The sequence below is a fragment of the Crocodylus siamensis genome, chromosome 7, assembly GCF_052110815.1.
Source record: "Crocodylus siamensis isolate JL-2025a chromosome 7, ASM5211081v1, whole genome shotgun sequence".
Taxonomy (NCBI): Eukaryota; Metazoa; Chordata; order Crocodylia; family Crocodylidae; genus Crocodylus; species Crocodylus siamensis.
Window position 1 is genome coordinate 29556809 of NC_143401.1, and position 14640 is coordinate 29571448.

General features: G+C 41.2%; 1 protein-coding gene across 3 annotated transcripts in view; it reads right to left on the reverse strand.

Moving 5' to 3' along the window:
* Positions 1-505: 505 nt before the first annotated feature.
* Positions 506-14640, reverse strand: part of KCNMA1 (potassium calcium-activated channel subfamily M alpha 1) — a 1030169-nt gene continuing 1016034 nt past the window's right edge. For all 3 annotated transcript variants that reach the window (XM_090058809.1, XM_090058810.1, XM_090058812.1), the window contains one exon: positions 506-8996. In XM_090058809.1, coding sequence (XP_089914935.1) covers positions 8842-8996 — 155 coding nt within the window. In that variant the 3' untranslated portion in view covers positions 506-8841. The remainder of the gene's footprint in view (positions 8997-14640) is intronic.

The following is a 14640-nucleotide window of genomic DNA, read 5'->3' on the forward strand; positions in this document are numbered from 1 at the left end:
TATACTTGTTTTTTTGCTGCTCAGGGAAAGAGACTAGACAATCATAAATGTCTTTAGCACAAGTACAAGCCTCACATAAGGGGAGAGTATATGATATACTTTTGAACTTACTACTTCAGGCCATAATGCTGTCAAGGATTGGGAGAAAATAACAAGAATGGTACGCTTAATTATCTGTGGAGGGTTTTCACATTTTTCTTTCAAAGATCTGTTGTTAGAATGCATGCCCTGGCCAAGGCAGGCAACTGGCTTGAGCAGTTCTGCTAGAGCCTGTTGTGCTTCTCAGATCCGAGATGCTATGTTGGAGTACAAAGTCAAAGTACAATTATTATCTGTGATCCAGTATTACTTGGGGGATGAGTTCATCATGTTGCATAATGGTTTGTGAGATATTTGTTCCTATGCAAAGGAAAGAATGGATACATCCTTGAGTTAGAGCACAAATACATTTTAATTTGAGAAAAATACAAAATGAAACCATGTACAAGTTATGTACAAACCCTTTTTACAAGACAATATATTAGTTACTGGATATTACATAGGACAAAGTTTCTGAGCACAACCCTTTGTTCTCTATTGCCGATCCTGTCTAAAAATAGGAACGATGAAGCCATGCTCCTTATTCTTGTTTAACTTAATGTTCTTTTATACCATTGTATTTTTCCTGTGCCTTATTATGAGGAATGGCTAGGTAGAAAAATGCTTGCGCATATTTCATATGTGTATAGTGAATTGAAAGACAAGGCCAACTTTGGAAGCCACTAGAATGTGAAATTTGAAATCACACAATTTTTAAGGCTGTCATTTTTCATTTTGAAATCCGTGTGTCCCAAAGAATACGGTGAAGAGAGTGTGTCTGGTGGGAGCGAATTCTCAACTTGGGCTTAAACATGATTTTTGATGAAGCTGTCTACATTTTTTGAGACATGTGAAATCTTCCCATTTCCAGGTTAGAACTTGTTAAAATATATTATTTGTTTCAGAAAATGGTTTCTTCATTTTATTTCTATATGCTTGAGCACCTCCATCCTTAAACCCATGAAGACTATCCCTAAATTCCTGAATTAACCAGTGGGAGACTTTCTTTCAACCTCTTTGTTTTATAGATTAGGATTATAAATGGGGTAATTAGGATACTGTCCCTAGATAGGAACTAATTATTAGTAGTTTTTAATTTTTGTAGTAGTTTTGTAATAGAGCAGTTATGCTTTATTAACTCAGATACTTAAAGAAAGGTGAAATTTGTTGTTGTAGTCTACTATGGATTATACACGCATCATTTTCTGTTTAACATTGCCATATCAGTAGATGGTTGTGCAAGGTGTGAGATGTGTAATTTACTTCAAGTGAATGCATGTTAAATGTCAGTGAACCAGGACAAGAAGTGTAATGAATGGAAAAGACACTGAGGGTAGAGTTGGTAAAATGCAAAAAAAAGAATAACGATAAAGATTCAGCTGAGATGAACTGAGCCTCAAACTTGACCCATAAGGTGTATACTTCTTTTACTTCCCTTTGAATCAAAGATTGAAATGAATTCTATGATTATTTGATGATTTCTCAAATTTCTATGAGAACATAGTTGCAATGAATTTTTCTTTGGTGCCTGCAAAGGTTCAGCTTATTTGCTTTTTTCAATTTTAGCATAATATCTTTTCTTGTTTTGCAATGAGCTTTCCCCTCTACAGAACCTTGTAGATTATAGGTCCAGTGTACATCTCAAACTTAAGTAGTATCAAATACTTAGGGTCAGCTCTTCACAAAAGTGGTGCATTTTGCACATAGGAAATGCACCTGTTTTATGATCGTGCTTATGACTGCACTGCCAATGTTTTCAAGAAGTTGAGGAATTAACTGAAATGAAAGCATGCTTCTATAACTCCACAGCTCCATGAGAAACAATGGTAGAATAAAATCTAACCCTTGAATTTGATCTTCACATGGGCCAGATGTGGTAGATGATATGATGCACATGCTGACCTGCATGTGCACAAGGACTCTGGGACTCATTTCAGACTTAAACAACAGTTCCATGTGTATTATTAAGTGCTTTGTACAGGGGCTTGAGGTATGAGGCTTTTCATGATTTAGGTCACTTTTGGGACCACCTTCTAAAGAAGCACCAGAACTTTGTGGATTGGTAGAGTGCTAGGAAGTCAGTGAACAGTGTAGTAGAAGGCACATGCTCCCTTGGATTTTCCCTGTTGGAGTCCCATAGACCTGGATCACATTTCTCTCACCCAACCTTTGGTAGGTATGTAGGCCCTGCAATAAAGTTCTTCTCCAGAGCAGTCACACTTTCTCTCCCTGTGGGTGTATGGTTTCTTTTGTTTTGGTTTTTAATACAAAGCCATCTTAATAGGAAAGAAATGAGGGGATACAAATTCCTCAGAAAGGCTATTCAGGTACACAATGAAACTTGTTGCCTTCCCAGAGCCACTGTAAAGAAGTTCCTTGGAGAAGAGCTTAAGTATGTGTCCCTGTCTATCGCATCATTTAGACCATGCTGGATATCTGTCACATGGTAGTGGATGCAGTAGCTGTGAATCAGATAGTGAGCGAAGAGGCAGTAGAAACACAAGTAATTATCCATGTGTAAGTTATTGCTTTTACACATGATCATTTCTGTCTTCAGTTGCTTTAATTTTTTTAAGAGTTGTTCTGCATGTAAGTATCTCAATGGTGTCTATCAATGTCTGATTTCTTGTGCATGTGTAGGTAAAGGCTTTGAAGAGTCAGATTCTTTCCTTATATTAGTGTATTATTGTGTATGAAGCCACCTTCATTTTAAAAGATCTCTGCGCTTCCTTCCTCTTTGATATGATCTTTGAAGCACAGAGGAAGTCTATTCCCATGCACAGGAAAAGTAGGAAAAGGGCTGGGAAGCCTGCTTGGCTAAACAGGAAAATCATGGTTCTCTTAAGAAAGAGGCATACAAACAATGGGAGCTTGGTACAGGCACCAAGGAGGACTATATAACAACAGCCCTCCCTTCTAGGGATCAGATTAGAAAGGCTAAGGTGGCGACTGAACTTAAATTAGCAACAGGAATCAAGGACAACAAGAAGTCCTTCTTTAGATACGTAGGGAACAGGAGGAAAACAAATAGGAACATGGGGCCATTGCTTAACAACTCAGGACATCTTGATACTGACACTCAGGAGAAAACTGAACTCCTGAATGACTACTTTGCTTTGGTATTTCACTGGGTCAAGGGGAAAATCATGCCAGATAGAGCAGGGTACAGAATGAGCAGGGTAGGAATGACTGCTGTCTCACTACTGCTGTAGAACTGGTATGTGATCAATTAAAGAATCAGACATATATAACTTTGCAGAAAAATGATTAATTAAACCTGGAAAAATGAATTTAAGGAGTCTGTGTGATAGGCTTGCAGAAGGTAGGATTCTGACTGACAGCCAGCATGGTTTCATCGTGGGCAGGTCTTGTCTTACCAACATCATCCCCTTTTATAATCAGGTAACTCGCCACCTGGGGAAGAGAGAGGTTGATATTGTATACCTTGACTTCCAAAAAGCCTTTGATTTGGTATCCCATGATGTTTTCACAAAAAAATTCGAGGATTGTGGGCTCAATTGTGAGACAGTTAAGGGGGTACGAAGCTGGCTGCAGGGTAGGACCCAGAGCGTTCTAATGAATGGAGCTGTGTCATCCTGGCGAGAAGTGGCCAGTGTGGTCCCTCAGGGGTTGATGTTTGGTCCAGTGCTTTTCAACATCTTAATGATTTGGATGTAGGGGTGAAGAGTACACTGGCCAAGTTCGTGGACGACATCAAGTTATGGAGAGGTGTCGTCATGCTTGAAGATAGACTACAGATACAGGTGGATCTAGACAGACTACCAAGTTGGGTGAGTCGGAACCAGATGAAGTTCAACATCAAGAAATGTAAAGTGCTCCACCCGGGGATGAACAGTCCCATACACACCTACAGGCTTGGTTGGCAGCACCAAACTGACCAGCACCACAAATGAAAGGGACCTAGAGGTATAATTGACCACAGTATGAATATGAGCTGGCGGTGTGATGTTGTAACCAGCAGGGCAAATAATACTTTGGCATTCATCAATCGATGCATTTCCAGCAAAATGAAGAATGTTATTCTTCCGTCCTACTCAGCAACTGGTGAGATCCCAGATGGAATATTGTGTCTAGTTCTGGGTGCTGCACTTTAACAAGGATGTGGTAAAGCTTGAGAGAATCCAGAGAAGGGACACCCATATGATCAGAGACTTGCAAGGCAAGGCATATGAGGAAAGGCTGAAGGACCTGGGACTCTTCAGCCTGAAGAAGAGAAGGCTGAGAGGGGACTTGGTAGCAGCTTCCACTACATCAGGGGAGTACATCAAGGGCTCAGTGAACAACTGTTCATCAGGGCACCCTTGGGGAAAACTAGGAGTAATGGCCACAAACTCCTGGAAGACCATTTCAGGCTCAACATTAGGAAAAACTTCACAGTTAGGGTGTCCAGACTGGAATAAGCTCCCTCCAGAGGTAGTGCAATTGACAACCCTGGAAATCTTCAAGAGGAGACTGGATGGTCACCTTGCTGGGGTCACTTGGAGTCTTTCCTGCATGGTGCAGGGGGCTGAATCTGATGATCTTCCAAGGTCCCTTCCAGCCTTACAATCTATGAATCTATGATGCATATAACTCAGGTGTAGATTCAAAGGAAGCATGTTATTCTTCATACACAGCTTGCTTCATGTTATTTCTACCTATTTTGTTGAGGTCCATCTGTCCTCATTGCATCTCTGAAGCCTGAGTCTTTCAGCTTCTTCAGGTGAAATGTGCAAACCTTGCCACAAGGCACCTTTACTCTTCCTTTGGGATAGCACCATCTTCACTTCTATCTGCTGTTACACCAGTGCATGGGCTATAAAAAGGCATAAGCTGCTCCATGAAACCTATGAGAGTTTTTAGATTTGCTGTATATAATCCTCCTTCTTTACCTCCTTGCCGTTTTCTTCCTTACCATCTTATAGAGAGCAAATGTGGAAATCCTTCTATGTGGGGTGCAGAGACAGATGAAAGGCCACTGTCATGTTGTCCTAGTGCCAAGGGTCTTTTTTCCTAGCTCTGTCTCTGAATTAGTATGTGTTATCTCTGGCAATTGTTTGTGCCTTTAGCTGTATCCACTAGGTTTCCATTTGGGATAACAGAAGTTGACTGTAAGGTCTTTTAGCCTGAGGAACTCTCTTGGCATTGTCTTATATCCTAACGTAGGTTTATTGGTGCATCTCTCTGTATACAGAGCTGCAGACTATGAGTTATGATATGACCTAGAGCAGCAAGGCTGCATCCTGTCACAGATGAAGAAGAGATGTCATAGACCAAATCCTGCCCTAATTACTTTGTTTTCTCCATGCAGCTTAGGAACTTGGAAAGACAAAGCCAGGATGGTTCTAGGTAACTGAAATGACAGATGCATATGCATTCTGGTCTTTGTCTCTAGGTATTGCTATTAAATGAAAAGGGCTACTTCAGTGTGCAGATAACTCTTTGGTTCCAGATGCCGGGGGAACTCATGCAACTGTCTCAGATTTAATTCCTAAAAGCAGCATATTGCAGACTGTCTGTGTGCTGCCTTTTGCCCAGCCTCAGAGCTCTGATTGATAGCCATGGGAATCTTGTATGCTTGCAGGTGAATGATCACATGGCTTTGTCTTAAATAATTTGAGTTTGGAGAGTAAGTGCTGCAAGTTGGAAGGCCTTTGTCTGGCATTCAGGAGAAATCCTTTTTGCATTTCTTGTGGTATAGATGTAGAATTGTATTTAGTGCTTAACTGTGGAGTAAGGGTATGTGTTTGTATTTTTGCTTGGGTCAAAAGGAAGGCAGCTGGAATTCCAGAAAGCACATCATCTTTTCAGTGCAAAAATTCTGGTCTGTTGTTTTGGCAAGGATGCACGAATTTTGGACGGTGTGACAATTTCAGTTGTGGGGTGGGAGATAGGGAACATATAGGAAGTGTTATAAAGTCTGACTAGATTGGAAGAAAAAATTAAGTTTCTAGACATGCATTTTAATTCAGTAAAAATGTTCTATATCCTTGCTTATACAGTGCATTTCATATGCTGCTTGTAATTAGTCTCGGTTGTGCAAAGAGCTTGTTTTTGGCTTTTCATCACCTGGGTCAGTTTTCTGGGTAGTTGGACTCTGTCTCTGGTTAAAAGTGACTAATTAAAGTTTGAAGGTTTTCTGTCCAGCATGTAACATAACCACAGTTGATTCTGCTGAACAGAATTTGAGCTAGTCTGATTTAATTGATTGTATAAAGGGTATGAAATCAACCTTAGGTTCTTTGATATGTCTAGGTACAAACAGATGAAATGCAAACTTGATCCACTAAATGCAAGGGAGGAGTAAGATGTTATGGTCACTCAGTCATTCTTTGATTAGTATAAATGGATATTGCAGCAATCAAAAAGCACAATCAATCTCGTTTATCTGAAGTCCTAAGCTAAGTTACTGTGGGCATTGTGGTGTCAAGAGTATTACAGTTAAAGGATAACGTAGTTCAATATGCCAGAGCAGTGTAGGTGGTAGTTTTATTTTTTTTATTTATGTGATAAGTGTTTTTCTGAAAGAAAGGATGCTTAGAAATATCATGATTTAAGTATTTTAAGACTGAAGGCTTTGAGAAGGATTTTCTGTTACTTGTCTATAAAGCAGAGGCCTGTAAAGTTCAAATGTGTCTGCCTATCTTGAACACAAATTTAGATGATGATGATTCTGGTATTGAGAACAGCATTGTGCTTGGGTAATAAGATTGTGGCAGTTCACAAATGAAAAAAGAGTGTCAGCTGGCAACATAAGATGGAAAGCGATCTGTGGTGAGATTGGAATGGAAATGAGAATTTGCTGTTAGCTGAAATGGTTCTCAGCCAATCCAGCAGTTTCTTCTTTGCAGTTGGCTACTATGAAACAAGATTAATAAAAGTGCTTAAGTAAATGTGTTTCTTTGTAGAAGTAATTCTAAATAGTTTTTAAGCAAGCCAATTGTACATATAGCATAGGAGAGTTTATTTTCCTTTGTAACTAATTCTACGAAGTGTGTATAGAAAAATTAGTGTCAGTCCATAAATGCACTTGAAAACAAAGCCTATTAAGTGGCAGCAGGGTTATAGTTGTACTGCAGCCAGCAGACAGACATAGAAGCCAAGATAGTTTAGGTAAAATGTTGAAGTATGGCATTATAGATGTTTGTTCTAGCATAAGTTCATAGGTGTGGTACCTGCCCTATTGGATGATACTGCTTATCTAATGACAGTATCTGGTCTTGTTTAATGATTTTTGACTTTGCCCAATATTGAAAGCAACAATGATCGTAAAATGGGTTCCTATTTTCTTTGACACAGCGTCCTTTTTTTTCTCCTCACCTACTTGCTAATTTTTTATGTTATTCAGATGAGATTTAGTTAGTAAATTGGCAAGAACACTTGTATGTCTGTAGCAGTGACCATCATTCTATTTGATGTCTGTAAATTTTCTCAGCCACTATGTAACTGGTAGGTGCAAACAAGTCTGTATGGGTCTTTCTCAGAGTTTGCTATTGAATAAGTACCTTATGAGTTTTTAGTGTTTTATATGTGGAACTGAGGCAACCTAGAACAAAAGCATAAGGTACTTCTGAAGAGAGACATCACTTTATGACAGCAAATACCAAGCAACCACATGTGAGGACACGGCTGATCCTGAGCAGCCAAGTTTGTGTCCAGACTTGAACTCACCCAAAGGGCCATGGGTTCTTTTGGTGGTGGAGATGAGAGGGCATTGCCAGAGGTCAGATAGATTTAAACTTTGCACTCTTGCCCTGGTTTTATTGTGTTTAATTCATGTCTTAGTTAAATACCTTGGGTTTACAATGGAGGGGACTAACGTGTCACTGATGCCTAAAAAAAGAATACACTTGTTTAATTAAACACCTGGCTATGGGGGAGATGTTTTCAAGGTTGTATTCTTACATGGACTCAGGTTTTCTAGTAAGATGTGACTTTGGAAGTACAACAGTATTTCACATTTTAAATGAACTTCACTTTGAACAGCTAACTCATATGCTGTGTGTTATACTAATGCTTTGTAAGTAAATCTGACAGAATATTTCTGGTGTCCAGGCTAACGTTTTGGTCCTGAAAGGGATTGGCACACTGGAGTATGTGTTGGTTAAGCTTTACTAAATTTGGTAAGGAAATGCTCACAAAGTGGGAGAAACTGTTTAAATTTATAAAAATATGACTTTGTCCTTTGAAAATAGATAAGTTGTAATTTATTAAGAGCTGGTGCTGATGCAGAACAAAATACACTTTTTCTAGTTAAGAAACATGTTGGTGTTTTCCCTTCCTTTGGGATTTATTAAAATACATGTAGGACTTTGTTTAGTATCTCATTTCTCTCTTTTAGTAGCATTGTTTAATAATTGTGACCATCATTCTCCTAAGAGACAAACAGAGAAAGAGCAGCTTTGTTGTGAAGATTAGGAGTCTGGCCACATAATTGGTGTGTTAAGGGTAAGTACCTTACCATGGAAAAAAAGAAAAATATATTTTTTGTCTAATAAATAAAAATAATTTTAAACGCTAGAGGCTATACATGACTATTTTTGATTATGTTCATTTATAAATGACAGAGTTTCCAAAATACATGGAAGCCATAATCAAGGCAGACAAACAGATGTCTACTTTATTTTGCCATAGCGGTTGCCCTTTGCAACTTTTCCACTGGCGATTCGGCATGTGAGAGGCATAAATGTCACGTCACCATTTGTGAAGCTGGCTGGGCCTGTGGTGGATTTTTTTTTCCTGAAAAGTCCATTCTTTGGGGAGTCAACATTCATCTTCAACTTCTCTGATGGGTGGTATCAAGCTGCTTGTAGATTTGTACTGATTGATCTGATTGGCCATGTGAGTGCTCATGGGCTTGATTTGAATGTTTCTGGGGTAGGCGTTGTCCGGCTCATCTGTAAACCATTTCTTTTCGGCTAAAGGGCAAATGGGTGGAAACAGAACAAGGAGGGAAAGGAAATTTGATTAGCGTGGCAGCCAAAAGGAAAGAACTAGTCAGGAGAGCATATAATTGAAGGTAGTTGCTAGAGAGTAACCAAGCAAGCACTAGCAGCATGGCACAGCAGATTTGTGGGGCCAAAAGCATTTGTCCTATGAGGAGATGGAAATGTTTACAGCTGTAACAAGAATGAGTTTTAAGAAACCAAAAGTTTAGCAGCTCACTTTTCAAACAAGTGAGATGGCTGGACATGCTTGTGTAAAGCACTTTGAAATGCATGTTAATAATGTGACAGGTATGAATTTAGAAGCTGGACAGGGCATGAACTAAATGATAGAAGTGGTGGGTTCCTGGTGGTGAGCAAAATGTGCAAATTTCTTTGAACTGTACAAACCTCAGGCATGTGTACAGCCAGGCCAGAATTAATTCAAGCCTTAGCTATGAAAGGGGAGAACCTTCTTCTGTTTGGTGCTAGACTAGACCAACGTTAAATGGAGGTGGGGAAAGGAGGTCACACATTAAGGTTATCTCATGAGATTTGTCATTCTGGCTGCCAGAACAGTGTTGAACTTACTCCATGCACATGCAGGTATTTCAGAGGCCTGACTGTAAAGAGGGAATATACTGAGGTTTCAGATCTGCAGTGCCATTTGCAAGGTATTTCTCCAAATGCACAGAGTATGCCTATCTCGGTGGGTGCGCTGTGAGCTTTCTGAGGCCATGCACATGAAACAAGGGTAGGAAATCAGCAGAAATAGAAGAAATGGAGGGAAACAGTGTAAATGGTGACCTGCTATACAATATGGTTAACCCGTTAAAAGGGTTAGTGCTGTTATCAGAGCTGTTCCTGTGGGGGGGGCGGGGGGGGTGTGAATCAGGGTGACCACTCCAGGCCTCATGCAGGATGGAGTGTCCGTGGCTCTTTCTGCAGGGCCCGCCTAGTTCTGGTGATTCTGCGTCTCTGCTGCCACCAGCTTCACATCCGGCCACTCACCACCTCCCTCTGCTGCTGCCTCTGTCTCCGGCTTCTTCGCGTCCAGGCCCCACACAGGCTGATTTGCTCTGGGCCCCGTACCCTGCTAGGGTCATCTCTAGCTGTTATAGTGATTTTTTTTCAAGTATCTCTAACATGGAACAATAGGGTGTTCCGTTCTTTGCAGGAGCATGAATGGCTTGGGATTGGTTAATAGCATGGCAAGTGAAGTGAGGAAGGACACGGAAAGGATAGGGTGGGATACAAGGAAGCTATAGCTTATATGTATTTGTTGGCTGTTGGCTTGTCTAACTCTCTGTGCGGCTATATATCAAAGACTTAAGGACTAGTTGTAAGGGAACTTGCTGAGGGGCCTTGAGAACAGCATGCTATTTGGTCACTTAGCAGTTAAACTGTTGCTGTAGATGTACTCTGTGATTCTTAATAGCCCAATCTCATGGGCTATTCCTATGTGGAAGTTCAAAGAAATTATTTTTCTAACGTGGAGGGAGCTGAAACACTCTCCTAATTTCAAGATACTTTTCAAATGATGCATGTATGGTTTTCTCTATGAAGCATGCATTGGCCAAACTACATTTATGCACACTGTTAATAGGGCACTGGCTGGGGCTTCATACAGGGTGTGGTGTTTCACAATCAAGCATGGGGACTGTAGGACAGTGGTTAAAGAGGACAAGAATGATCTTCTCAGGGGAAGCAGTTGGAGGAAATTAGCACAGTAGCCTTATGTTTGCATGCCTCAAAAGTAACAAAGGTTTGATGAATGCTGTAAAATGTTTCTGCCAAAGCTGGGTGGCCTGAAGTAGCTATGCTGTGCTCTAGTCTAGGAGAGGGCTTCTGCTGGCTTTGCTAGTGTCTGGAGGTAGTCTACCTTTGCTGGCAGAGAAACACTTTCTGCTGGTTCACAAAGCATTGTTGAGGGGCTGGGGGGTCTTCTGCTAATGTAGGCATTGTGGCAATAGCTGTTAATGTTAAGAAGTCTTCCTTCTGTGTAGACACCCAACTTGCCGGGCTGTTTCAGGACTGAGCTTTGGCAAGGACTAATGTGTTTTGTGGATATGGCTAGCAGGTTTTTACTGCAGACACTCCAAATCCAAATCCATGTATAGACAGAATAGTATTTAAGCAGCTAAGTGGCACTGAGCTATTCACACAGATTTCAGATCCTGCTCCCCCAGGGAGGCATGTAGGAAGAGAAGCAGGAGGACGAGGGCCCTCCTACCTTTCATCCCAATAGCCTAGGGTTAGGGTACTTTCCTAGGGAGTAGGAGACCAGGATTCTATGTCCCCTCATACAGAAAGGTGTTGACTCTCCATATCACTTCGCAACAAAGTGCCCTGAGCACCAGGGCCTGGGCTAGGCCAGCAATTCTCAACCCAGGTGCCACAAGGTCTCTCTAAGGGTGATGTAGTACTTGATCCCTGTGCGAAGAGGTAAGTGCTTTCCTCTTTTCCATGCAGCACTCAGCACTCCTTCCAGGGACCCCAGAAGCACCTGCAGCTTCCCCCCTCCACCAGGCATTTCCTCCCTTGCTGCTTTCTCCTGTCCCATCCCCTCCCTGCCCTGGCAGTCCTTGTGCTAGCTGCCCCCATGCTCCCAGCAGCATGCGTTGCTGTTGGCAGATGGGCAGCAGTTGGGTTGGAGCCATATTTTTGCATCCTGGACATCCCCTCCACTCTTTTACACTACTTGGGTTGGTTGAAGGGGCCTCAGGGGGCAGCTGGCTCTGGTCACCAGTGGGTACAACCTTGCAGAAGCAGCCTCAGAGGTGGGGGCTGCCTTTGTCCCCTCAGGTACAGACTGGGGGCAAACAGTGGAAAGAATAGAGCACAGCAAGATTAGGTTCTGCCCCCACCATCCTTACTAGCACCAGCTAGCTTAGTAGTTCTCAACAATTTTAGCCTCAAGGCCCCCTCATATCTTTTCTGAATTTAGATCCTAGCACAGTGATTCTAAATTGGGGGTTTGCAGAAATCAAAAAAAGTATGGAGAGGTGCCTTGAGGCAAAGGTGTTTGAGAACTCCTTGCACCTTTCTTGTTGAAACTGGCCCATGGGACAGCCAGGAGGGGTGTATAGGCTTGCATAATAGGGGGAGGGTAGCTTAGTGGGATGGGTATTGCTTCTTCTGAAAGCAAGGCCTTAATTTTAATTTTTTTTCCTGTTACATTGAGGGGCAGTTCTTGTATTGTGGGTTCTTATTAGGGTGAACTTATTAGGGTAAACTTCCTGATTGTAAAGTTGTCTGAATGTGAACTGTATACCACCTTGCCCCTCTCGACTTTTTCTACAGAAGTTACCTTTAATTGGATAATAGGGTTCTTTCTGCATGTTAAAGCTAACTGATTAAGTGCTTTAGATCATTTTTTGACAGTATAATAAAGTTAAAATCTGTTCAGAAATAATCTACAGCCTGCCAGACTCCTACGGCTTCCTTCCACAATCATTAATCTTTTTTCTTGGGGTTTTTTGAAGCTTTAATTTTGAAGCTCTATAGTTCTCCTACATTTCCTGGAACATCTGAATGGAGTTTATTGAAGAAGCGGTGTCTGAGGCTGGGGCAGGTTTTGTGAAAGTTTAGGCAAATAATCTGGAAATATGCAAGCTTCCTATTAATTTCAGGCCCATTTGAAGAAGACCTGGGTACCCTTGAGCATTTGTAGGGACCAATGATATAAGACCTATAAGTAGGTAAATATTTATGAGAATGGTGTGATGGGATAGATAGTCAAAGCCTCATGTGATGATTACCAGAAAGCCTTGTTTTTCAATAGCTGTGTGTAGGAATTCATTGTAGGGAGAGTTAATGTTTATGTACATGGGTTTTTTTATGTGATGTGCAGACGTTTTTTAATGGAAATTGACATTAATCTGTGAAGGCATGGAAAGGAGGATAGGGCAATGCAAAGGATTACAGATGAGTGGTAACATGTATTTGAGAAAAGGAGAGTTATTGTATGTGTGTGTGTCTGTCGCAAAATTCGGTGTACCAAGATGTTGTGTTGTGTGATAGTCTACTTGGCACAAAATGTATCTGCAGCTGTGATCTATAAGAAGTCAGGACCTATCAGTTTCATTTTTTTCTCTTGTACTTTGCTTGCATAGTGTTTGGAAAGTTGAGCTTTTTAATTTTCTTTTATTTGGCTTGTGATTTCACTACGAAGGTCATCCCTCGTCTTGAATCCCAGTAGTCTTTATGGGTTTTTTACATGGAAAATGTTTATGTAGGATCTACCCTGATCACATAATGGCTTGATTACTTTGAAAGGTGACTGTTTTCTACATATCCTTTGTAGGAGCCACCAGCATATTTCCTTGTTCCCTTCATTTTTCTGCCTTCTTTCTATCTGATCGCTGATCTTTGTAAACTTTCTCATGTTTGTTTGTTTGGTTGGTTGGTTTGTATGTGTGTGTGGGGGGGGGGGCGGGACGGGGAGGTTGTTAGTTGGTTTTGTTTTGGGGTCTGAGTCTAGGAATTTTGCCTTGGTTTAGGCCTGCTTGGCCAGAGAAGCTTTTTGCCTACCTGACACCAAGCACTCTGTCTTTCCTAAATGCACTTTTAAAAAAATCTGTTCTTTCAGCACAGAATTCTGTTTTACTGCTAAGATGCATAAGTGGCACTTATGCCATTTTTAGGCATCTTCGCCAACCAAACTACTGTAGCAGCCTGGATCATATACACATAGCTGAATGTGTTACATGACTACAGTTCTGTCTAATCAAATACTGCCCTGGAGTCTTTAGTGAGATTCAGCTTTGCTAGGGGAGGCAGAAAATGCAGCATAAAGTCCCAAAATTATAGCTGACCTAAAACCACAGCCGTTAGTGATAGTGTGTGTGTGTGTGTGCGCACGCACGCGCATGTGCATGCATGCACATTTATTAGCCTGCAGTGTGGTGTGGGGAGGCACATTCAATTTCAGTAACATGAGTATCTGGATGATAAGTTTCTTTGAGTTTGAGGCTTTTTCTGGAACTCATTGAATATAGGTGAGAGGGTGCATTGACCCCATCAAGCCTGGTTTCACTGGCATCAAAGGGGTCGGTGCATCAGTCTGAGGTAGCGATAACGTTGTACTGATTTATCTGTCTCTTTGGCCATTTCAGTAAGGTTTGAGCAAGCTGACTGGTTTGGCTATTAACTTGAAATTCAGACTGGCTCTTTAGTCCTCTGGTCTCTGGTGTAGCTCCCCTAATGTCTGAATTGGTGTATAGTGGTGGTAATTTTTTGTAGTTGTATGTTTTCTCCTAGCTCCTGAAATTGCTTCCCATTTTGCTTTGTTTGGGGGAGGTGAGAATAATCTGTTTGAATCCTATTGATGGCTGGCCTCCTTTTGGAGGGTGCATATGGGATAGCTTCCAAGTTCCAAGCAGCACGTTTCACAGGTGGATTGGTAGTGATAAGACAATGCAACTGGCAGTTCCCATAGTCTCGAGATAATGGAAAAAAGTCTGCTTTTTGGAAACTGATGTACTTCAACTGTGATCACCGGGTAGGGTGAGACACCAGGTAGGCACTTTTTTAATGTGCATTTGCTAAGGAGTTCCTAATGCTTATAGTTGCTTTGATAGGCTTAGAACCCTTTATTTTGCAGTGGCTCATTATTTCTTTAGTTACCCTGTTTACA